Genomic DNA, 25,635 nt, shown 5'->3' with positions numbered 1-25,635 from the left:
TCTCGGTTAATCGAATGTAGGTGATTACATTTGTGTTCACACAGCAGAAAGCTAACTGCTACATCAGGGATGGAAATTTTATAGTTGAAAAGAATGATGGGAAAAACTGGGTAAATGGGGAGTTTCTGGCTAAAAGATCATGATTCTGACCTGACATGCAGGAATTAATAGAACCAATGTGACAGTGGGACGGATCTGATCAGTCCTGGTCCATTTAGGTGGTGAGACAGTGAGGGGCGTTCATTTAGGATCAAGTTGGTCCCGATCGTGTCAGGATTCAGCATGTTAAAATAGTAGACATGGAAATAAATCTCAAGTTAATTAAAAAAAAAAAAAGATAAACCACAATTTCTACAGTTTTAGCTTCGCTGCCGTTGCTGTCTGAAGGTACCCACAGAACTATCGGTCGTTTCCTCTCGCGTCTCCACTCTGGACCTGCTCAGCAGGATCCCGCAGGCCTCATTGTTGGCCACAGGTATCGATCAAACACGCCCTCTATAATGAAAAGGATTATCCATCCCAGGACCGAGGTGAGAGCCTGACTCTCTGATCTCTGCATGTCCCCCATCTACCTACATTGTTCAACTCCATACGTCCCATGATTGGAGTTATAAGGAGCTCGGAAATACGTGCATCTATAGGAGCTGATTGCTACCAGTGAACCTCTGAAGGGTCTGCAGCAGGCTTGGTAGAACTCTGCCCCTGGAATCCTCTACTTGTAATAATCCTGCTGTTTTTACATGCATATATATTTATATATAGACTGATTGGCTCTTTCTTGTTGAGTCTGTATGTTTTTTGCTGCTTCCATCCTTTGCGTGCACGTGTACACACTCTTGCAAATGAGCAAAGTCTCTCTCTGCTTCGAGATGGTCCACAGCAATGAGCTTGTTCAGGCTGCCTTTGATTAATTGTTGACTCTGTGCTCTTTAATTGAAATCTGCTTAAATGTGGGCGAATTAGCTCATGAGCTTCTTCACATCCTTTGAAGTACAAAGAATGAGAATACCAGGCAAACACTGTGTGAGATTAAAGTGTGGAGGATCATTAGAAACCTTTGGAATCACTGGATGTGCAACAAAAAGTAATGAGGTCAAAGTCTTCTCACCACTTTCACGCGCGTTCAGTTAATCCGAGGGTCCAGCACGTTCCTTACTCAGATTCACTTGACTGTACAACAATGAGGAAAGGTGACTTAAACAACTCTAAAATCCACAGTATGAGAGCCTTCATGTATTCAAACATCTCTGCAGATGAAGCTTCATGTTGCAGTTGAGAGTTAAAAACTACAGAAGAAAGTTGCAGAGTGAACAGGTGACACTCGGCCGTGTTGCTTTCAGTCTTTCATTTCTGCCTATTGTTGTACGTCAGTTTGTTCAAGTGGATTTTTTATTCTCTTAATTCTCTAAAGTGCCCATCTTTGCCTTCTGCTGAGATCAAATCAAATCAAATCAATCCTTATTTATATAGCGTCTTATACAATCAAAATTGTTTCAAGGTGCTTTCCAGAATCCCAGGGCCTGACCCCAGACAAGCAACAGTGGCAGGAAAAACTCCCCTTTAACAGGAAGAAACCTTGAGCAGGACCAGGCTCATGTAGGGGGAGGGGAGGGGAGGAGAGGAGAGGAGAGGAGAGGAGAGGAGAGGAGAGGAGAGGAGAGGAGAGGAGAGGAGAGGAGAGGAGAGGAGAGGAGAGGAAACCATGACCCAGTGGGGTGACAGAGGCCTGTGATCATGTTTCTGGACCCCGGCAGCCTTGGCCTATAGCAGCATAACTAAGATGTTAACCTAACGATTAGACGACCCCCTAAGTATGATCATTAGTCTATGATAGTAACTGGAACTACAGAATTAGTAACAATAAGCTTTTTCAAAGAGGAAGGTTTTAAGTCTGATCTTAAAAGTAGCGATGGAGTCAGCCTCCCATACCTGGACAGGGAGCTGGTTCCATAGCAGGGGGGCTGGTAGCTAAATGCTCGGCCCCCCATTCTACTCCATGTGACCTGCCTGTTGCTCTCAGCCTGTGTGAAGGGACGTGTTTGCAGCGTGACCACACACAGTTCCAGTTCTCGGCTGCAATTCTCGGCTCTATTGTCTTTAATAAAACACGATTATGATTGGTAATGTGTTAAATGTGTGGCCTGTTATGAGTTAGCGTAGCTAGCGTGGATGCACTCAAAAGAAGGGTCATTACCAGACTGCAGAGGTGACTTTGCTGTTTCACTGCATCATTAAGTTCATTGTTTTAGACTCAGTTATTTTACAGAGCAGATTACCTTGACCGGGTCATCAAAGCATTGTCTTTTCTTCTTTTTTTTCCTGTTTTGACTGGAAATTCATGTAGAACGGCGCTTCCTCGGTCCAGTTTTTGGCTTTTCTTCCTCCTGTTTACTCTCTTTGCTGTCGATTCTCTCTCCAAACCCAGGCTGAAGTATGTTCACGTCAACTGTTGCCCGTTTTAAAGGAGTCTGAGGGATTGTTGCTTTAGTGTTGCTTCCCAACTAGATTTACACATTTAATTTGTAGCTCGGGACAGCTCGGCCCTGTGGATCATTTCACTCGGTGATCTGCAGCATTCATTTGGACAAACAATATTTGCTTTGAACCCCAATAAGTCAGAATGTCAGAAAATAGAACAGGACGATTTGCTAATCCCGACGATGAGACGGCAGAGAGACGTTTATTTAGAGACCTGAGGAAAATCGTGTTTTCGAACGTTTCGCCCGTGTCCAACTTGGTTCTGCTTGGTAATTGGCACTGTACACAGACAGGAAGTTGGTTCTAGCTGCACGTCAGGTGCACAGTGGTGAAAAGAGATGGGGCATGATTAAAATAGTAAATCAGGGAACACAGTCAGGTTTCAGGCCAATATCTCAGTTAATAGTCTGGTAGTGACTCAATATATAGACAAGCTTGTAGTTAAGAAGTGCTATGCTAATGAACTTTTCGCTGTCATTTATTTGGAGGCTGTCTGACGCGTGCACGCTGGGTTGCAGTTGCACTGTTATTTAACCATGAGAAGAATGTTGATTAACACATTATCAGTGCTTTGGAAGCCGTCTGTCAGGAGAAGCATCTGTGAATACAGATTATCCCTGCAGTGGGACTGTTTACTGAAAAATGCACTCGCACACCTCCTTATACATACGTATGCACCTCCTGCCAAGACACACACACACACACACACACACACCACCCAGGGAGCAGAGCTAGAACCAAATTGTTCTGCTCCGTTCTGCTTTAATTGAGGGTAAAATCAGGTGGCTCTGAGTGCATCTGGTTAAAAATCCCGGCCCCAGCGGATCCGGGATGTAATTAATCCTTCATCACTGAAATGAGCCACTGTTCTCCGACGAAACAACCTTGGAAGTTACAATGGAGACGCGTCAGGGAAGGGAAATTAAAAGACAGGCCAGAGGTTCTGCAGTCTTACAAAGAGATCAGTCAGAACAGCCTTTCCAGGTGGCAGTTTTATCTTTTTAAAAACCAGAAAATGAACATTCAGAAATTGAACAATGTCTCGTTTCAAAAGAAATCAGAGGTTGTCTTCATAGTTGTGGCCGAGGAGCGATGGCGAAATGACTGTCACCCACTTGTCCTTTCCGGTCACATCTCCGTCTCATCTCCCCCGTCCTCTGTTTACATGCGAGTTGTGGCCAAGGAAGATGGAGAGGAGGAAATTATGCTCAGTGGGACACTTGGAGGATCCAGTTTGAAATTGAAATGAGCATGAATCACTCAGCTTGCTATCTCTGCAGAAACGGCCCTCAGACTCATTCTGCCCTCCTGTTCCTCAGAAAAAGATAACACAGGCGCCTGTTTTCGATTTAAATGTCTATTACTGTGTGACTGACAGCGGCTCCTTTTTACAGTCTCGGTAAAACTGACCTGCTTCTGTCTGAAGATTTAGTAAACACAACAACAGTCTATTCATGCTCACTTTCCCAGCCAGTCTTAATGGTGCTAATGGATATTCCTTCAGCCAATGTGGTGCTTTTGGCTTGCTTGGGTGTTGGTTTTTTCCTTTTTTTGATTTGATTTGATTTATCAGCCAACATTTAATTATCTCCTGATTATAGTGGCTTAGTGATGTGCTAATATCACTGTTTTTAAACACCCAAACAACTTTAATCTGCTACTATGAGCAATATATTATTTTATTTATGATGTAATATTCATTTAGACATATTATATGGCTTTTCTTTTTTTCCCCCTATGTTACGCCTCCATCTGGCCAGGATGTTTGTTTCCCGTTAGCTGAGGTTGGGACCTGGGTCATCGAGGCTACGCCGTCACTTTTAACCTCTGAGGATCAATTAATCCATATTGTGTCTTGTTTAATGCAACCCTGAGTAGAGTTGTGCTAAACTGTTAAAGATTTCCTCCAAGCAAAGAAGCAGAATGTCATTTATCATGTTAGTATCAGCAAACTCGTTAACAATGGTACGACTATTTTCCCTGAATTAAACATGACAAAACTGTGTTAAAATGTGACAAAAAATCCAATTTTAAAGCACTCGTACAGGTTGTGTCGTATAGGAGGGTGATATCTGGGTTTTCCTGCGTAGTCCAAAGCTGGACAGAAACTCAGTGACCTCCAAAACAATCACGGACTTCTCTGTCACCGTCTGTGCCGGGGGGAGCGGATATTGCTTGGATGGGCGACAACAAACATGACAGACATAAGTGATGGAGGAGGAAGACAGTGGACTTTATGCGTTTGTGGGGGGGGGGGGGGGGGGGGCAGTGGAGTTGTTTGACGACTGTTTTTTTTGGGGGGGGGTAATATCAGCCATGTTTAATCCGTTTTAATGTCGGTTATATCGGGAATATTATCGGTTTTAATTCCCTTCCTTGAACTCATGGGAAATGTCTTTTGAAGATTCTGCAGGGTCTTCTCAGCGTCTCCTACAACATCGGCGATGGGGACCACAATCTAACCCTGCCCAAATATCGCCTCGACAACGGAGAATGGCACGAGGTCTTCTTTGATCGCCATGACAACGAAATGATGCTGAAACTGGATGGTGGCGGAGGCCAACGCGAGGTGACAGGATCGCAGGGCCGGAGCAGAGAAATTGTCATCGACCCCACGGTGGTGATGCTGGGAAACACCTTCCCATCTGGAATCAACAAGAGCTTCCAGGGTGGGTGACATCTGTTCCCTCATTACAATAATATTGGAGTCAAGCTTACCAGTCTTCAACTAAACGTTCTAATAACCGAGACCTCACTAAAAAATACCTTAGGATCGAAAAGCATTTATATTGTTGGTGAGTTATATTATCTAAGGACTTTTTTTTTTTAGAAAAGACCTTCCAGGCACCAGACATTGTAAAAGTAAACTGAATTCGGAGCTCTTTTCAGCACCTCGCTTGACTCTGCGTTCACACTTTGCAGCTGTCAAATCTGTCTGCGTGTAACAGCTGGAGGCAACAAGGACAAGGTGTCAAATGGACAAGTTCTTTAAGGTCACGGCACAAAACGATAGCCACGCTTTGTGGGTGCCGACACTTCCAACAAAACTTTAGCATTCTGAACTTTCAGGGATTCCAGACCGAGGCGCTACATGTGTGAGACTTGGCACCCTCCTCCCTCTCTGCAGTGCTATTCACTATTCTGTTCACTGAAGAATTGCCTTCAGTCTTACACACATGATGCTAACCACCAAATAAAAAAACTACACCCAAGAGCTTTAAAGCTACCCAGATTTATGTGCACAAATTGAACACAATTCGATACAAACGTTCCGCCATCGTTGGAATGACTCCTGTGACGTTTGATACTGGTTCTGGATTAGCTTGGATCCCATCTAGCTATGTGGGTCTGATTCCTGCTCTCTCTCACTGTCCTATGGGGTTCCACAGGGCTCAATTTTAGTCCCCCCCACACTTTTCTCATCATATTTCTGTCTTTGACACACAATATGAAGCCAGTATTTTCCAGCCTTGGGCAGTTAGGAAAGGTGAAGTCTGCCTTGCCTAAAAGCACTTTGCCACACTGATCCACGCCTTCATCACGTATCTGCTGCATTATTGTTGCATTTGGGAGTCACTCCGTCCTCCCGCACACGTCTCCAGTTAGAGTCAAACGCCGCTGCTCTCCTCGTAGGAGGCACATTGTTCCCATTCCGGCCCCCCTCCACTGGCTCCCTGTAAACCTTGGAGATAATCTTAGGATCCTTTTTTTGTTTTTAATGTTTAAATGCTGCCCCAAACTCTGGAACTACCTCCCGTTACAAGTTAGAAGAGGCCCTTCACTGTCAGTTTTTAGAAGGCATCTTAAAACCCACTTTTGTTCCTTAGCTTTCAAGGCAACATGAGACTCGGCAGGAGACACCTTGTTTTAGTGTTTTATTGTTTTTGTTTTTTATTTTATCCTTACTTAAGTATAGCACTATGTCACCCGTGTGTTGAACTCCTGGATAGTGGCAACCATTGGCATTTCCGATCGGGGCTATTTTGATACTTTATTTTACCAGATAGTGAGCCCTTGTAGACAGAAGCAGTTTGGAAGCTGCAACATGTGGAACCACAGGGAATGGAAAATAGGTTGGGCTGTAGAGAGCCGATGAAAACAATGATGGAATGATGACAGAATGGAGAAGAAGACAGCCCTCTGCGAGTACTGAGTGGAGTTTGATAGTCAGAGAAGTAGACAGATCCCTGCCTGAGGCATGAAGACACAATACATGTATTGACTGAATGGACTTCAGAAGCACTTCTCTTCAAAAGATGTGACAAATGGGCTAGTGAAGGTGTGTTGGTGCGTGTAGATATTGCTCAAAACAATACCAAATTCATTATCACAAGACTTTAACATCCTTTTGTATAAACGAGTGAAACTAATCCTTCATGTTTCACTGTGGAATAAAGAATGGTAGATTTGTGATACAATGAATTCAGTTGGATTTCAATCTATTTTATGATATAGATTGTGTTGTGGAGCAGCAGCTAATAACCCAAGTCCTCTTAAATTAGTCAATGTCTCTCATGTCAACAATTTTTCACTTGTTAGGTATGAATCCCCCTTTACTGTGCATGTCAGTAACTAGTCAGGGTGAGTTGGAGGTGGAAACTAAGGTCATATGTATCTCATTGCACTGATATCAGAGTTTTCTGTCCGCAGGCTGCATGAGGGACGTGCGCATCAACGGACGGTATTTGCCCCTGGACCCTCAAGCGCGAGATGGGGTTTCCCAGGTCAGCGTGCAGGGCCTCCTTGTTGGATGTTCATCTGACTCCTGCAAAAGGAACCAGTGTAGCCCCCCCTTCATTTGCGTTGACCTATGGAGAGTGCACGAATGCAGGTAGGTCAGCTGTCAATGCAGCGTCCAGTGACATCATTACACACGTTGGCTGACATGCAGTCATATTTGGGAATGAGTATTTATGTGGTATAACAAAAAAAACATTAAATGTGTGTGAAATTGGTGGATTGTAGTTTGCATAAAGGGAACAACCTGTCAGCAGGGGACAACCACGACGTGTCTCTGGTATCGTCACATCAGAGATTCATCGTCGCACTTGTCTAGATGACCCTGCAGATGGACATCGAGTAGAAGGACGCTTGCTCGCTTTCATAGGCAGGACACAAAGAGCGTCGTTCTCTGTGTCCTGCTGCGGAAAGCGACCCTAAACGCATCTTTTTTCTACACAGAATCACAGCAATGTGGCCTGGCACAATCACAATCACATTTGTGTCGAGCCGGTTGAAGGTTGCGTGATCTTTTGATTTCCTTTGGTAATAAGAATTGGCTGCATTAAAAATGATAATAAGTTGACCTGAGATGAGCGCTCTTGCTCTCTTCACTCAGCCTGCTGGGCAGAAAAGAACCACGGCGTTCTGTTTATAAGAGAGGAAAAACCAGCCAGCCTACTCAGCAGCCTTTCCTGTAGTAAAGCTGGAGTTAAACTGCTTCCCTGCTAACATTTTTACTATCTTGCCGGGGCCACAAAGTCCCCAGTCGATGATAAGTGTGGGCTCATTCAAAATGAATGAAGAGGCTGCTTTTGCTGGCAGTGTTATTGTCAGTCCAATGAGCCTTTTAAAAGTTAAACACCCCAAAGAGGTAGCATAAGCCTTGTCTCTGGCTAAAAGGTAATGAATATGAACATGAACCCGTCTGCTTCAGTCACTTCACTAAATGCCTAAAGTGTTGCACCGGGTCTGCAGCCCTCTGAACTTAATGCTGTTGTGCTTCTTTGAAGTTTCACATCTGTCTGACTTTGTGTGCGAGTGTTTTCCTGCAGAAAATAGAAGGTGTCACACGAGTACGTGTCACAGGTACAGAAGAATCCGAGTCAAGCGCAGGGCTCTTCGCGGCATCCACTAATCTCCCCAATTTTTCTTCCTTTTTTAAAACATCAGCCTGCATTCAGCCCGTGCAGCCTCTTCACTTTTAATCTTCCCCAGCGTTCCTCCCTCTGGCTCGCTCACCCAAATCATCCATCCATCAAGAGATTTATTTATTTTATTTTACTAGCGGCATTCATTTCCAGGCTACTCCTCCATTTGCTTTTTTATGTGCGAGGTGCATGAAACCCCAGCTGCTGCACAATCTCTGCACATTCATTCACTCATTCCTCCTTTGGTTTACCAGGGAAGAGCAGTTGAGAACAGGTTCTCATGGACAAGCTTTTTCAATAAGGTCTCCTACTTTGACTATTTTCACAAATTGTATTCCTTTTTTTCAATATTTTAAATTGTTTTTAGTCCCGTGTTGTCTAGAGCTCATCATCCTATCCTGGATCTCAGAGGGAAGACAGGGAAGTGTAGAGAAAACTAGAAGACAAACTATAGCCAGGAAGTGAACTCCTTCCTGGGCATGGTTCTCCACTCTATAGTGTGACTTTTCTGGTGACTCCAGAGGCCAAAGAATTTCAAAACCTACCTTGACCTCTTCCAGTTGGATTCCTCAGTCTCTCTGAGCTTTCTCATTGGTGCATTTGCTGAGGTGCTGTACCAAAAAGCTGCAGGATCAGTCCATGCTGGACAGGTCATTGGATGTCCCAGAACATAAACACGCTGAGCTGTTCCCGTTGCACCCCAGTATTTCCAGCCAAGGCTGACAGATCACCACTCTATTGTTTGGACCAACAGCACATCAATAGCACCTTACATCAACAGGAAAGAAGGTCTGGGCTTCCTACCCAGACCTTGGGTTCACTTCCTATCTCCAAAAGCAGTGCAGGTGGTAGGGTCAGTGAACACAGCAACTTCAAGTCAACAAAGGGACAAGATCGAAGAGTGGAGTCTCCCCCCTTTAGGAGAACAAAGATCGGTTTGCTTTGTTTGACATTTGCAAATAGTCGGGTTGAAGTACACATAAGAGGATCTAGATGCTCGAGGATGCAGGGTGACGCCGTAAACGTCTTTCAGCTTTGAGCTATCTCCAGCTCGGCGCGTGTTTGGAGAGGCATTTCAGTCAAAGATAAACTAGCAGAGGTGCTTTGTAGAGAAGCTTTGTGTCATGACTGTTGGCTGTCTCTAAGAAATAGTCAGGAACCTTGAGAAGAGTGGGAATGTTTGGCATATTTATGGAATATATAAGAGCCTGGAAACATTGTCCCTTCACGCAGAAATCGCTCTTCACGCAAGGTAACAAGTTACCTCTTTATTTACATCACGAATAGCACATTTTTTCTAGGTTCGTGTTTTAAAGTGAAACTGTAATTAAGCCCCAACTCTGGTTGGCCAGTGAGCAGACTGGCAAGTACGACATTGCACTACAGTAATTAAATAAAGCGTACGTTTTTTGCATTTTATCTGTCTTCTAGAGTAAGAATTAACAGATTAAAAGCTTATGAAGATAAATGAGAGCATTTAGACAGACAGAAAGTTGCTATTGTGTTGTTTGATATACAAGGAGTAACTTTATCACCAGTGTTTTATTGTGAAGAGTGATGACAAGTCAAGTAAATTTATTCCCGATACCGCTGGAATGATCGGTCTGCTTCCGTTAAGTGAAAACTGAATGGGATGCTGAATTAATGGGCTCATAAAATTTTTGTTTGAGCGGTTCCAACCAAATGAGCTTTTAATTATGTGATGCTTTCTGTGGTGGGACACAGACTGTGTCACAGTCAGCATTTCCATCTCGTCTTCGGAGGCCCATAATCACCTCTTTCAGAAATCATGAGCATCCTGTTAGACGTGTGGATTATTTCTTACATTTGCTGCACTGTGTCCAAACCCAAGTGACGTAAAATGAAAAATGTCCTTTGTAGATGCCCTCCTGGTCACATGATCCGGGTGAATGGAACCAAAAAGTCCTGCGTTTACACCCTGTGTGCAACCCGGCCGTGTCACCGAGGAACATGTGTGGCCCAGTCGCCGTCGAAATTCACCTGCCACTGCCCCGAAGGTTACCGAGGACGCCACTGTGAAACAACGCTGGCCGTCTACCAGGAGGACGTGGGCCTGAGCTTCAGCTCTCTCTTCGCCATCTGCATCTGCTTCATGGCTTTGCTAGGTAGGTTGAGCACCAGCTGTGACACATGCAGGTGTTAGTTTTGGTCCGAACAACCTTGTACAGCTGTAAAACCTGACAATTGGGAGCCGTTGGGGGCCAGCAAGGTCTTCTGTGCTGGCCTAAACAGCCAATCATGTGGTCAACCAGAAGGTCCCGTGCTGAACCTGACATGGACCCGTCCAGTGATGGGATCAGCCCCTTTGCAAAACATCTGGAGATCCATTGGCTACCGGCAGCTTTTTAACCCAGGTTGCCCGAAGGAGAGGAGAGGAGATATATTTGTTCGCACTTATCGCTTTGCCCTCGCGGCCAATAAAAAAAACTTAAGCCGGCAACCTTCCACGTCCATAGAAAAGGACGTATTGATGGAACCGCACTCCACAGATCAGCTGTTCTACAGAGCCACTGGAATCTCCTTGACAAAAGAAAGGAGGATAGATTTTAGTTCCAAATAGGCAGCCGCAGCGCAGGAGAGCCGTGCCGATGAGTGCAAGCGTATTTTTATCTTTATTTTTAATATATTTAGTTATTCACGGGCCGCCGTGTGTGTGAAAACAGAACTTTTCACTTCATCCTGCATTAGTGAGACGAAGAAAAGCGAAGACAACTTGCAGATTTCGTTTTGCTCGCACCAAAACTGGAAAGGGGGTAGGAATGGCAGCAGTAAAAGGCCAGTGGTTGCTTAGCAACTAATGCCACACAGGGCTGGTGCTGTTTGAGAAGGTTTGGGATTCGAGGGGAACAAAAGTCGTCACAGAAAAACAGAGGGGGAGATGTTTAACATTAAATGGATCCGTTTACTGTGATTCACCTGTGCTGGTCCCCAGCCATCAAACTTGAAGTTCCGCCAGTTTTACTTTATTCTGATTCACACACACACACACACACACACACACACACACACACACATTTGTCTGTTTTTTACTCGTCAAATGTCTTTTTGTCCTTGTCTTAATGTTCCTATTCCTCAAGGGGGCGGAGCTTTAACAGAGTCGCTGGGGTGAAATGGTGCAGCCAGGAGGTGTTTTCATGTCGACAACAGCAGAACAATTAAAATCAGTCCAAGATAAAAGCAGGGAGATTAGCCGAGCGCCAAGTGAAGGAGGAAGCGGTGGAACGTAGGTCATTACACGAGGAGGACGCGGGTGGTGCTGAAGACGAACATGTCCGTGTCACACTGCTGCTGACCACGTCCGAGGCCTCGGTGGAGATAGAGGAGCGCGGCTCCGCCTCCCGTCTCTGAGAGGCAACATCCGACCTTGATCCCCCTGAGCTCGGCTGCTTTTTAAGTTTTAATTACTTGATTTGTAGGCGTGTAAAGTTCTGTTTACACAAACCTGCAGAAGCTGAGATCAAAGCTTCAGGGGCTTCAGGAGTGATTGAATTTACCAGAGCATGGCTGCTCGATCCCTTAAGCTTTCTGAAATCTAAATAGCAATATCATGGTGGCTGTATGGACCTCCTATGTTTGAAGAGCAGGAGGAAGAGCGGGGACGCAGCTGTCTTTGTGAAGAGCTGAAGAAAAGGTTTCTTCTTAGATTTCTCTGATCAGTGAAGATTCCACCTCATAACCAGGTTTTGAGCTGTGTGGAGATTGACCGAGGTGACTTAAGTGCTTGTTAATTTCATGGCGACACTGATGTCAGAGCCCATAAACCATGGATATTACAGTTTAATCATCGCGTCTGTCTGGAATCACTTTTCAATTTTTCAATAGAAGTTGATGGCGGTGAGTATTGAGATTGATTACAGCGCGAGACGGGCAGAGCAGAAATGGTCCATCTGGACTTCAGAGGTCTAACGGGCTCTGGACGCCACACGGAGAAGGCACAGCAACAACAAAGCCAATCAAAAGTGAACTAAAGCAAGAGAACAGAAGCTGAAAAGAAACAACCAACATCTGATATAACAAAAATGGCAGCTCGACAGTGCACATCTGAGGGTCGTTGGAGACCGGGGAAAGCGAGGAGCTCTCGGCTGCAGCCATCTTGGGGATTAAATGAAGCTCCTTGTGGACGATGCACCAATGGGCAGCTCACTGGTTTGCTCTCCCTCTCCTCTCCCCCTCCTCTCCTCTCCTCTCCTCTTCTCTCTCTCTCCTCTCCTCTCCTCTCCTCTCCTCTCCTCTCCTCTCCTCTCCTCTCTCCTCCTCCCTCTCCTCTCCTCTCCTCTCCTCTCCTCTCCTCTCCTCTCCTCTCCTCTCCTCTCCTCTCCTCTCCTCCCTCTCTACCCAGCCCCCCATCAGCAGGAGGGTCCCCCTACATGAGCCTGGTCCTGCTCCAGGTTTCCTCCTGTTAAAGGGGAGTTTTTCCTTGTTTTGAGTTTTTCCTCCACACCTGTTTACATGCACAGATAGGGAAACCCAAACAGACCACACACTCCCACCCGACATGAATATGAGGACAGTCGAAACAGACGTCAGCGATCACATAGAATAGTGTAATAAGGTTATACACTATGTAACAAAGGTTGTTGTATATTACACGTGTGGCGTCAGCTAATGACCATCGCTGATTGCTGGTCTGCCCGTCTTGTCCATTGGACACGGGAGGTGTTGGCGAATCGACGTCACACGCCGGCTGGCGTCATTCACACGACAACACTCCACATCTGGCCACAGCTGGCTCAACCTGCTGGTTATAAAGCACATTTCTGACTTCCCATCAGGAGTCTGCATTAATCCAGCCACACCACTCGCGGCTGTCCAAGTGAATATTGATCCACTTTATTTACCGGTTTGGGTCCGGTTTGGGTCCTTCACTTCAACATGAAGTATGCAGGAGCCACCGGTGCCGGTGGGTTCCAGAGTCATGGTTGTGAAGGCGTTTCTGACGCGCTTCTATAAATATGAACAGTTAATTAATGAGCTCCCACGTCAGTCCTCACACGCCCTCGTAATCATGCCCTCTGCATTAACGGCATCCTGGGGGAGCGGTGAGCAGCAGGTCAACCGGGGTTTGGACCCGGGCCTTGCTGAAACCGGCAGAACCGACCCCACGTTACTTCTTCTCTGCAGTTGAGTCAAAGCTGGGGGGAAAAAACCCAAGCAGCTATCTTTCAACAGCATCAATGATTAATAACTCAGACCTCTGAATTTATCATCCAGCCCGAATAAAAAACTCACTGCACAACCACAAGATTTGATTTATTCTCTACGTTTGGCTTCTGTGTTTTTCTGTTAGGGAATTTACTGTTGGTAAAAGTGATTCTGCTGACTTTTCTCCCTCTCTCTGTATTTTTGTCTTAACCTCATTTGCTCCGGTCCCAGGCTGACATCTTCAGCTCTGTATTCTCACAGCGTGTCCTCCCTCCTCACCCATTCCTATTTTCTTCTGTTGTGCCGATTCATCGGCTTTACAGCAGATACTCTCTATTCGTTTGAATGCAGATTGGAGCTGAATGTCGTGTTAGACCTTCAGACTAAATGGTAAAGGTCTGACGTTAAACTTCTCTCAACTCATCCTGCTCCAAAGCTGCTCTTCAGCCACTTCGAGTCCAACTAATGTGGCACCTTGTTGCGTTCAAGCTTTCCTTTGCTTGCTGCTGCCCAACCGCTGGGTCAGGATTTCTGTTTTGAGAGCAGCGATTAAAACACACACTATAGAATGTTGCATTTAATCACATTTCCCCCACCTTTACCAGCCAACTGCTCCTGTTGCCTTAAATAACCCTGACATTCAACTAATTAGGCTCAATATTTAGAGAAACTTGCGTTGGCACAGGAACTTCTTTTTTTCAGTGGCAAATCAGCAACTTTGGTAAATTATGCACTGTAAAGTAACAAAAGGGGAGAATTTTAGGATTTTTTTACGGCCCCGTGACAAAGATCCCTGAAAAAAGATGAAATATTTACAGTTCGATTCTGAAATCCCTGTTCTGTCTGTAGGCAGAAATCCATAGTTTCCATTGGAATGAGGCAGTCTGAGGGTTGTTTTCCTGAAGTCTGCTGTGAATGTAGCTGCTCTCTTCTAGCTGTGTTCACTGCATGGTTACGTCGGGTTAGCTGGTCTGTAGCCAGCGGTAAATACAACTTCGCTAAAAAAATGGTGTCTTTTCTTAAACGCCTGTTTTTAGAGGTGGCCACAGAAATGAAGGATGATTAGTGCCGATTGGTGACTTGAGCACTTTAGTTTTAGACATAATGAGACTTAAATGTCCACACTGATGGCCGTGCTGCATGATCATTCGTGCTTCATCAATTATCTTAAATATTTCCTATTTTCTCCAGTTTCATAGAATAATCACTTTCCAAGTTCTGTTTCACTCCTTTCAACTGGGTTTCTATTATTGTGCGGAAAATGTAGACAGTTAATATCTGTTGACTGTGACGCGCAAACACGGCATTTGATACAAATTGAGAGAAGCAGAAAAGCTGATTGAAGAAGATAAGATTTTTTCGGCGGGGGTTGTTGTTGCAGGAGGTTGTTTACAAGGCGTTTGAAAGTCTATTCTCGTTCACTATTCCTGGAAAACGACTCGAGTGAAGTCAAAACGTTCTTGAGTTTGTGATCGTCGACGGACATTTAAAAACACTGACATCAGTGGATTATTAAACATTCTTATATTGTGATTTTGGAAAATAAAGAGACGGTGCTGAGCAACAGTCAGATCAGTGAGCAGCTGCTTTAGTCCAAGTCCTTTAAGGTAAGCAAGCACCAAGGTGCAGGGCTGGAGAGATTAGCTCCTCTTGTGAAACATCACTGATCCCTTTACTGGGTTTGTCAACATTTATTGATTGCTTAATTTCCATTATTCTGTTTGATCAGTGTCTCTAGAGCTACACCCATATTAGTGTTGAGCTAATGGTGCTAACTTGGCCAGATTTGCAGTTTCACTTTAATAAGTTTCTTGTGTTGTATTGATTTTTTTTCCCCACCGTACAATATTAGTAAAAAAAACAAACTAAAAGTAGCTGCGCTGACCCGACTAAATGGCTGAGACATGCTGATTTATATCAGATCTTACGAGAACCAGATGATCTTATGTTTTCTTGGTACTGTTGGTGATCACTGACTCCTCGTGGACGTCTCCACTTCGTTTGTTTCTTTATTGTTCTGCTTTTTTTTAAATTTCTGAAATATCCTGAGTTTCGTGCTGTTTTATTTCCCCGGTGGCCACTCGGGGTATTGCAGCAAACACATCCCCCATAGCCTTCCATTGCAAAGGAAGCCTTTTGAGACACTCCTCACCACATTTCACCAGTAATTCTGTTCAATAAAAGAACTAACTAACAAAAGAAAACCACAAATCTTAACGACCCCCCATCCTCCCCAGTGACATGTGACATTTTTGATGACAGCAACAGCTCTGGGATGTTTTGTAGGCCAAATTCGTAAATAAATCTGTGATAACAAGGGTTTTTTTTCTTCTCTCTTTTCTGCCTGAGGATTGACTTTAATATCTGATTCAGCTGTCGGTGTAAATTCATTCCGCCCTGATGATCATCTAATAAAACTTGAAAGGGAATCATTTATGAGGCGCAGCGCAGCCTGAAAAGCCATTGTCACAAAATGGTTGATCCCTGAAACATTAGCATTCACAATAATTCTAGGACATAATAATAGCTGTAATTCTGAGAAAAAGATAATGTGAGTTTTAAAGAGGTGACATTTGTGTTGGGCTTTCTTAGAACCTGGTTCGGTGAGTGACATTTTCCTTGGCGAAAAAGAAAGCATAGCATTTGTGGTTCCGGTGAGGCTCTTGATGACTAGGATTGCTTTACTTCCTACTTTTTTATAGAAAACCTAAATTGCATCTACACAAAGACTTCAAAATTCCACAGGCTTAAAAATGGCTCACTGCAATTTGACTGAAACGAGGAGTCGATCTTTGCCTGAAGACCCTAAAACGGCTGTGATTTGACAGATCGAAGCTGTGGATGGATTCAAAGCCGCATCGGCAGCATCGGATTCTCCGTTTCCACACGTGACCTAAATGTCTCCAGCCGAGAGAAGCTTTATTCACCACACTTGTGTTCAGATGGGCGGCTTTATGAGCCAATCAAACCTGAACACAATCAGATCTGGAGGTTCTATGTTCCCTCTCTCACAGACACATACACACACACATGCAGCTGGGATGATCTAGATTCAGCACCATGTTAATAGAACTCTGGTTGATGCTCTCTTGACCTATATTTGCTTTTAATTTTATATATGAATCAATCAATCAATCAATCTTTATTTATATAGCGTCTGTTACAATCAAAATTGTTTCTAGGCGCTTCACAGAATCCCAGGGCCTGACCCCAGACAAGCAACAGTGGCAGGAAAAACTCCCCTTTAACAGGAAGAAACCTTGAGCAGGACCAGGCTCCTGTAGGGGGACCCTCCTGCTGATGGGGGGGTAGAGAGAGAGGAGAAGGGGGAGGACGGGTAGAGGACGGAATAGGTAGAATATCTTTCCAGACCCGTGCCAGTTGTTGTTCTTTCCCGAATGAATGCAAAACTCTTCCTTAAATTCCCTGTGGAGAAACAGGCCGGATGCTGCTAAAAATTCCTTCTCACTTTATTTATTGTTGCACTCAGTAATTTTGTAGACCTGCTGCACTTCACCATGCGAAATCTTTCATTTCCCCTCTTGTTCGGAGGAGGATGCTAACGGCCTGGCAGCACTGACCTGGAAAAAGAGGCGAGCGAATGTAGAAAGAAGAGAGGAGTCGGAGGAGGAGCAGTGATCAATTGAGCATGTAGACACAGATGGCTGCAGTAAACACTATTACAGTTTGATGAGGCTAAAATCAATTCTTTATTATCGATTTGTGTTGATGTGCTCATAGACTGTGGTTTCATTGCAGGGCAGCTCTCATATTGATTGCCTGACTAGAAATCCCATTACACACACTCAGTGTTAACCACTGGAGGAGTGCAGACTCTGATGGATCTCTCTGGTCATCAGATTCCAGCAGATCCGATGCTGACTGTGCAGCCAAGACTCTGGCACATTCCCCTGGAGCAGCCTACAGCGCCGACTAGTTGGACCGTTATTTGTTCTCTTCCAGCACTTCTTTATTTTCGGAAGCGCCTCCTTCATTTTAAACGGTTGTGTGGAACGAGGACGGGAGAGCAGAGAGCAGGTTCAGCTGCGGGGTCCACAAGCTTACGGGACATCGATGAGGAGTGATAGTCAAAATAACAGTGAGAGAGAGAGAGAGTAAACAAACAGACAAATGACACACACACACACACACACACACACACACACACACATTGTGAAATACCAGTTAAATTCTCATTTTCTCTCTTCAGCCTCCAGTTTGCCTTCGAAGGCAGCAGATTTGTCTCGTACATTCTGACCCGCAGCTCCTGGTTCACATTCCCATTGAACACACACACACACGCACACACACACGCACACACACACACACACACACACACACACACCATCATAAAGGACTCACACAGCTCAGAACATCTTCCATCTCCCAGGTTGTATTTCTGTTTCTCCACCTCCTGCAAACACCACTGATGCACAGATCTGCCTCCCTCCTCCTCCAGCTCTAATCTGACTGAAGTATTTGTGCTCCTTCCTTGACTTCTCGCTCTATTTTCTGTAATGGGGAATACATTTACAGTGTATTTAGGGTTGGACTATTTTCACCAAAGCATAACCTTTGTTTGTTTGTTCAAAATAACGGTATTCAGCACACATACATTATACTTACATTCAGGATTTAGCCTGAAACAGGTAGGGTGACAAAAGCTGGCACCTTTTCCATGAAGAAGCACTATTTGAGGATCTGATGAGGACAATCGGAGTCTGTCAGTGATCAGCACAGGGATCACTTCCTTAAACTTAGCTACAGCATTATCTGAAAGACATCTGCTATAGTCAGACTGAGCTCTGAGCATAGAAGAATCCATAAATGTGAAAGTGATCAAAGAATGGTCTGACAGGAGGGGGTTCTGAGGGAACCCTGACACATGTTCTACCTCAACACCATAAGTCAGAACTAGATCTAGGGTGTGGTTGAAGCCATGAGTTGGTTGGTTTATCTGCTGGAGGAACCAACTGACTCAAGGAATGAGATGAAGCCATTTCTAAATTTGTCATTTACAACCTCAATCTGGTGGTTTACTTTGAGTTTTATTGTTTCTACATCAAAAATCCAAACGAACATAAACAATGATCGTACTGTAAATAAAACTGTTGAGGACAGGATGTGATGCTGGAGGTCAGGATGTAGAGGAAGAGGAGGAGGAGGAGGAGTAGGAAAAGGAGGAGGAGGAGCTCTGGAATTGTTATTTACTTCTTTTTCCAGAACCTCATCTTTTTCCTGATCCATCCACAGAAGCTTTTTTTCTCCTGCTTCTTTGATACTTGAAGCTGCAGAAAAGAGAGAGTGTGTTTTAGATTTCACTGAACATCATCTGAAATCTTCTGGAAGAGGAACAAAGGCGAAAGCATCTCACCTCAAGTTGGAGGACCGCTTCAGAGAGCCTCTGGAGCTCCTCTTTGTTCTTTGCCTCCTCATGTTGCCTGAAACGTTGGCTCTCCTTGATCTTGTGCTCCAGCTCTTCATTCATCTGGACCCATGTCTGAGCGGTCCTCTCCCACTGCTGATGAGCATCAGCCAGCATCCAAATTCCTCCTGGATCACAAGGAGCTTCTGATTCAGGCCTTCCTCCTGCTCCATCAGCTCTCTCCTGTGTGTCTCCTCGTTCTCCTGCTGCTGGCTGTGGAGGGTTTCCTCCAGAGAAGCACATTTCAGCTCGCTCTCCTTCAGAGACAGCTTGTGTGCTGTTCAGCAGGGTCAGGGCCTCCACATGGGCCACAGTTCTCATTTGTCGCCTCTTCACTGCCCTGCTGAGCTGCTCCTCCTTCTCAGCCAGGGCTTCTCTGAGCTGCTGGACCTCTTCCCTCCAAGTCTCCATGGATGATTCTTGCTTCAGCTGCTGAGTTCCTCTCTGTGCCATTGATGCGTCTGCTCGTCACCAGTGTGGTACAAGAGTGTTGAGCTCCTCAGGCGTGTGCTGATGAGGTGGAGCTGATGTGTTTGATCTGCCAGTTCGGTTTGATCCTTAGATTCCATTGAGCTGACATGAAAGAACAATTTTGACATCAATGACATAAAGGAGATCAAAGACTAAAATGCCAACTTAGGATCAAGGACAACGATGACAATTTAAGATTAAAGACAAAAATGCCAACTTAATATAAATTTGGAGGGTTCTGTTCAGTCAGCTGAAGGTTCAATCAATCAATCAATCAATCAATCTTTATTTATACAGCATCTGTTACAATCAAAATTGTTTCTAGGCACTTTCGAATTGAGTGGCTCAGTGGGGTTGGAGGTCAATAGGTCAGCATACAACTATGAATGTGGTGATACCTGCAGATGAATACAGAGGAGGGGAGGGGGGCAGAAGAACCACACAAGAAATAACATCACCGATGTACTTGGTGAGGAGGAGAGGAGATCAGGTGATCATGTTTCTGGACCCCGGCAGCCTCGGCCTCTAGCAGCATAGCTAAGATGTGACCTAATGATTAGACGACCCCCTAAGTATGATAATTTGTCTGTCTATAATAGTAACTGGAACTACAGAATTAGTAACAATAAGCTTTTTCAAAGAGGAAGTTTTAAGTTTGATCTTAAGGTAGCGATGGAGTCAGCCTCCCGTACCTGGACAGGGAGCTGGTTCCATAGCAGGGGGGCCTGGTAGCTAAATGCTCGGCCCCCCATTCTACTCCTAGAGACTCTGGGAACCACAAGTAGACCAGCATTCTGAGAGCGGAGCGGTCTATTGGGCTGGTAAGGTGTCACTAGCTCCTCCAGGTAGGATGGAGCTAGGCCTCTGAGGACCTTGTAGGTCAAAAGAAGGGTTTAGAAATTATTCTAAATTTAACGGGCAGCCAATGAAGCGACGCCATTACAGGAGTCATGTGATCTCTTTTGTCAAAAATGCAGCATTTTGGATCAGCTGGAGGCTTCTTAAAGAGGAGTTTGGACACCCTGATAATAAAGAATTACAATAGTCCAGCCTGGAAGTAACAAATGCATGGACTAACTTTTCAGCATCATGCCGCGTCAGCAGCTTCCTGATCTTTGTGATGTTCCTCAGGAGAAAAAAGGCACTTCTAGAGACTATTTTTACGTGTGAGTTGAAGGAGAGATTTTGGTCAAAAGTTACTCCTCGATTCCTCACAGAGAGACTAGATGTTAATGAGATACCATCTAGAGCAGGCATGTCCAAACCCAGTTCTCGAGGGCCACATCCAGCCGGGTTTTCTGTCCAACAGCCTGAAAATGCATTCAGTGGGATAGAAAACCCGGCTGGATTGTGGCCCTCGTGGACTGGGTTTGGACATGCCTGATCTAGAGTGATCATGTGATCTAATCTATCCCTGAGAGGTTCAGGACCAAACACCATGACCTCAGTTTTTCCTGAGTTAAGGAGAAGGACATCTGAAGACATCCAGGACTTTATGTCTTCAAGACAGGTCTGAAGTTCCACTAACTTCTCTGTCTCCTCTGGTTTCATGGACAAATATAGCTGAGTGTCATCAGCATAACAATGAAAATGTATCCCATCACTTCTCTGGGTCCAGCGTTGTCCCTCGGGTCCAGTCCCTCACCTTTGATACTGAGTGTTGACCTGACTCTGGTCTGCTGGACTGGATCTCCTGCTGGTTGGATTCCATCCGAACCGCTCCTGACCTCTTCCTAGCTTCCCTGCGCTCAAAAACAAGGATACATGGATATCATCTCACTAATGTCTCTCTGGAAGAGCTGATGTCAGAGTTTCAGCTGTATTTATTGGTCCTCATATGATCCTTTGGCTGGGAGAAGCTCCCGGCAGCTTTGAAAGGCTCGGGGAACCCCTGCAGTTGCTGAAAATGATTGCAGTCAGAGCAGAGCGCTCACCTGTGACCTTGCTGTTGCCTCTTCACCGCCCGTCCAACATTGGAGCCACGGTGCAGAAAGCAAGCGTCTGTCTCCGGACAAAACAAATAAATGTTTTATTCTGTGCTCGCTGCCACTTAAAACCTATAATACCACTCTAAAAGATGAACCAGAGACACAGTATCACCTTATCAATCTGCCAGATGCTGGACTGCAGTGAGAAAAACAAGCTGACAGTAAATGAATATTGATTTTTCCTGCCGTACACTGTAGATAGTTTCTGGCTGAGTGGCTTCACTCTTGCAGAATTGTCAGAGGGTGAACTGTTTAATGGGCGGTTATCAATTCACAGGGACCTCTCAGTGCTTTCCTTTGGTGTCCTTATTGGATAGGTTTGCTCCTGACTTTAAAATACGATTCGATAAATGGAGCAAGAACAAAAGCAAGAGCGAGAACAAAAGTATGAGGAGATTTAAGAGTGGAGGACAGCCCAAACTCAGGCGGGCCGAGTCCATGGGCCACAAAGGGTGCAGCATGTTCCTAGCGCTCTGGAGCCGTTGGGGAACCTCAGTGGTGATGCTGGGAAGCTGTTAATAATGTCAGAACGGTGTGTGACTTGCTGAGGTGATACGCACTTTCTCTCTGAGGATCAGGCTGAACAGCTCAAGGCAACCTGAAGGCACCACCATGACCACGAAGCCCCATCATTGTTTTGTTTCACTGGGGAATTATTATTGCCTGGTAAACAAAGAGTCTCCATGACACATTGTCTCCACACACTGGACTCCAGGTGTATCACAAGGACAAAACTTGTACTGCTCCATTTCTTTACTCCAGTGCTGTTGCTGGGCATTTTCCTCTACACTCGCTGGAGAAGCTACAAAGGGATGAAGGAAGGCGTGTACCATGTCTCCGCCCACCACGACGGCTGGGAAGACATCCGAGAGAACGTCCTCAACTACGACGAAGAAGGAGGCGGTGAGGAGGACCAGGTGAGCGACACACACGTGCACACAAGTATATATGTGAGGAGATGAAGAGTGTCGAGCAAATGTGGAGCCAGATGGACAATAACGTGAACTATTGTGCCCTTGAAGGAAAGTCTTTAGTCTCTGAAGACATGGGAGAACATCGGTGTTGGAGCTGGTTCTGTTCCACCTGTGCATTTCATTACATTAGAGAAGCAAAGGTCGTCCGGCTGTGCTAATGATTTGATAAAATGGTGATCAGATTAAGATGTGATTGTAAAGAACTAGCCCTCCGCTGACTGTCGAAGACCAAACTCTTGACGTAATCTGCTTAATGAAACCGCCAAGCTTCAAGTTTGGGAGCTCAAGGGGCTTCAGCCTTTGTCCTGTGGGCTGTGCTGACCCACTTAGCAACGGTTAGCTGTGTTAGCATAGAGTGTGCTGCAGCTTTTGGATTCCACAGCGTCAACATCCACCCATCATCCATCCATCCATCCATCCATCCATCCATCCATAATAAACATAGTTGTAAAATCTGCATTCAAATTATTTTTCAACTTTCCTGGTTTAATGTTGAATCCTTGATTAATTATGAGATGAAATCCAAAGCAATGCTGAATAACTCTTATCTCCAAAACACAAAAACCAAAACAATCTCTATGAAGTGTGTGCAGGTGTGTGAGTGTGTGTGTGAGTATTTTAATTAGGCCAACGCAAGAAAAAAGATCACCTCTCCAACAGCCAACAGTCACCCACACACACACTGAACAGTTCAGAGTTTGCATAACATGACAGTCTTGATCAAATGTTGCTACATTACCGTACACACGCACACACACACACACGTGCACACACACACACACAGATTAGTTTTTAAGCTCTCTTGGCAAAAAAAACAGCACCTTTCACTCATCACATAATCAGTTTTCCAGAGCAACCCACAGCTCCTTCATCATCAGTATCTTTTCTCCCTCCTCATCCTCCTCCCACAGTCCCTCCAGTTCAAAACACGCTGCCACGGGTTCCTTTTTAGAATCAGTTTCCTGCTAAGGTGAATTACCCTGGTAGAACAGTCAAAGATTCTCACAGTTTCATCCTTGTGATCCGTCTCTCTCTCTCTCACACACACACACACACACACACACACACACACAGAGCATTTCCCTGGTCTGTTATGGGAAAGCTTGATTGGTTCCTGCTCATTGGCTCCTTCTCTCTTCCCCACGATCACGTCCGTCTCTTTTGCTTCATCATTCCTGCTGATTCTCTGTTAACTCAGGTTTTCCTCTGTCTCCGTGTTTATGGTCTGTTTCTAGAATGCCTACGACATGGCAGAGTTGCAGAAGTCTCTCCAGCCCAGCCCGGCGCAGTCAGTGCAGTACTGTCGATCCAGAGCCCTGCACCACCCTCCGCCTCACCACCACCTTCTACACCAGACGCCCCCCCCTCCCCCACCGTCCCTCCACCCTCTGGAACCCCTCAGCCGTACAACCAGCTCCACCACTCTGCCTCCCTCCGTAGCCTCCACCTCCTCCACTGCCACCACCACCACAAGCCTCCGCAGGGACGTCCCCCCATCCAGACTTCCTGCGCAGGGCCAAGCACGACCCCCCCCCCAGCTGTCCCGCCGCTCCATTTCCTTCTCCAGCCAGGACTTGGCCCGCTACCTGTGTGAGATCATACGGGATGCAGACCAGCATCCGGACACTGGGCCCTTCGACTCCCTGCAGGTTTTCTCCACCGAGGGAGGGGGCTCGTCTGCCGGCTCCCTCAGCTCCTTCAGCTCAGCTGGACTGGACGGGGGAAGCAGCGGAGACGGGGGAGAAACCACAAGGGAGGAGACACTCGGGGACTGGGGGCCACGTTTTGAGAAGCTGAGGGCTTTGTATGAACAGGCCGAGACTAGCGATTTCTAAGCCCACACACACGCACCCCTGCGCACGCACACACACACACACGCGCACACACACAGACACACTCCTTTGGTAGCCCAGTAAAGAGGCTGTAACTGTAACAATCAACCCGGGTGAGACAGACAAAGCTCACCGTGCTGTACGACAGTTCATCGGAGGGAGTTAATTGGTCGACCAGGCCGATGGAAAAAAAACAAAGGCCAGCTCTCGGAAGTCTCTGACCTATTCAAACCTTCTGGGCTCAGATAATCTCGCTCTGCTTCTTATCATGATGCTCAGCTTTATCCTCACAAAAGTGTAATCCTGAATGTGCTCTGACACTCACTGCTGCAGCTCTGGATAGTGTCAATCGAAGGCCTAACGTTTCTTTCTTTTTTTTTATATACCTGAGCCAGTCAGCGCCACATAAGATGTATTTTTAAAGCTCTTTGCAGCCGAATGCATTTTTGTAAATAAATAAAGGACTCCCACACTGTGCCATAAAAGACTGTGAAGAATGGTGAGATCATAGTGGGCGGCCCAATGACACAGTCTGCTTTTTCACTGTGTAGTGGACACATTGTGTTCTTGCTGCCTGGCTGTAAACAGCTTCTGTCGATGTTTTTTTTGAGGTTTTAAAAAAAAAAAAGTGCTTCGACCATCACAGGGTTGCAGGGTGACGTTTTTTTTTTGTCGTTCTTTCCTGGTAACGTTGAGTAATTCTGTATCGGTTGGGTGTTTCAGCTTCCAAAACTTCGTGGGTTGTACGACATCGAGCTTTCTGCTTACCGCCACGCCCCTCGTCTGATGTGTGCTTTTCTCTTCTCGTTTGCACTCCTCTGCCGCTCATCCCTCCCCACCCGGGGGGAACGCGCAGCAAAACTCAAGCAGCTTTGTAATGAAGAAACAGGAGCAGACTGGTCGGACAGATGGAGGGAAGGAAGGATTCGCTCTGCTCTGCTTCAGGAATGCCGGATGGTTCTGCTGGTTTGCCTGCTCGAGGAATACAAACCAACGTCAGGCCACTGTAGAGGCGACTACTGAGTCCAAACCAAACGTCAGGAGGAGGAAGAGGCTGCAGTTTTATGTCAGTGTTTCTGAGCAGCTGTGCAGATTGATCTGTTGCCCTTCTCTAAATTACTGCTACCTGCCGTCTGAGACAGTGATTATTGTGATTGTGGGGAAAACGGCCTGATAGAAAAGCACGAGTAAATTATGAACCCTGGATGTAGGTTTGTTGGGAACTTCGATATAATACAAAAAAAAATTAATCGGCGAAATCCTTCTGAAGATGATCCCACATCTTTTCTGCTTACAGAGCAACAATGTTTCACACAGGAATGCGTTTTAGTTTTTGGGTGTTCTTTTGTATTTTTATTCTTGAGTCAATGAAATGTTCATAAATGATGTTAACAAATAAATCAAAGTCCTCTGGTTGAAATAATTTAAATACAA

General features: G+C 45.5%; 1 protein-coding gene across 1 annotated transcript in view; it reads left to right on the top strand.

Moving 5' to 3' along the window:
* The window catches only part of si:ch211-186j3.6 (neural-cadherin), a 168,120-nt gene extending 142,485 nt beyond the window's left edge, over positions 1 to 25,635 (top strand). Inside the window, exons 33-37 of the mRNA XM_057025565.1 lie at positions 4,883 to 5,147; positions 7,129 to 7,309; positions 10,230 to 10,474; positions 22,158 to 22,312; positions 23,605 to 25,635. Coding sequence (XP_056881545.1) covers positions 4,883 to 5,147; positions 7,129 to 7,309; positions 10,230 to 10,474; positions 22,158 to 22,312; positions 23,605 to 24,204 — 1,446 coding nt within the window. The 3' untranslated portion in view covers positions 24,205 to 25,635. The remainder of the gene's footprint in view (positions 1 to 4,882; positions 5,148 to 7,128; positions 7,310 to 10,229; positions 10,475 to 22,157; positions 22,313 to 23,604) is intronic.

The sequence above is a fragment of the Takifugu flavidus genome, chromosome 2 (assembly GCF_003711565.1).
Source record: "Takifugu flavidus isolate HTHZ2018 chromosome 2, ASM371156v2, whole genome shotgun sequence".
NCBI classification, from domain to species: Eukaryota; Metazoa; Chordata; class Actinopteri; order Tetraodontiformes; family Tetraodontidae; genus Takifugu; species Takifugu flavidus.
Note: the sequence above shows the minus strand (reverse complement) of the source record. Positions and strands in the feature narration are given on the sequence as shown.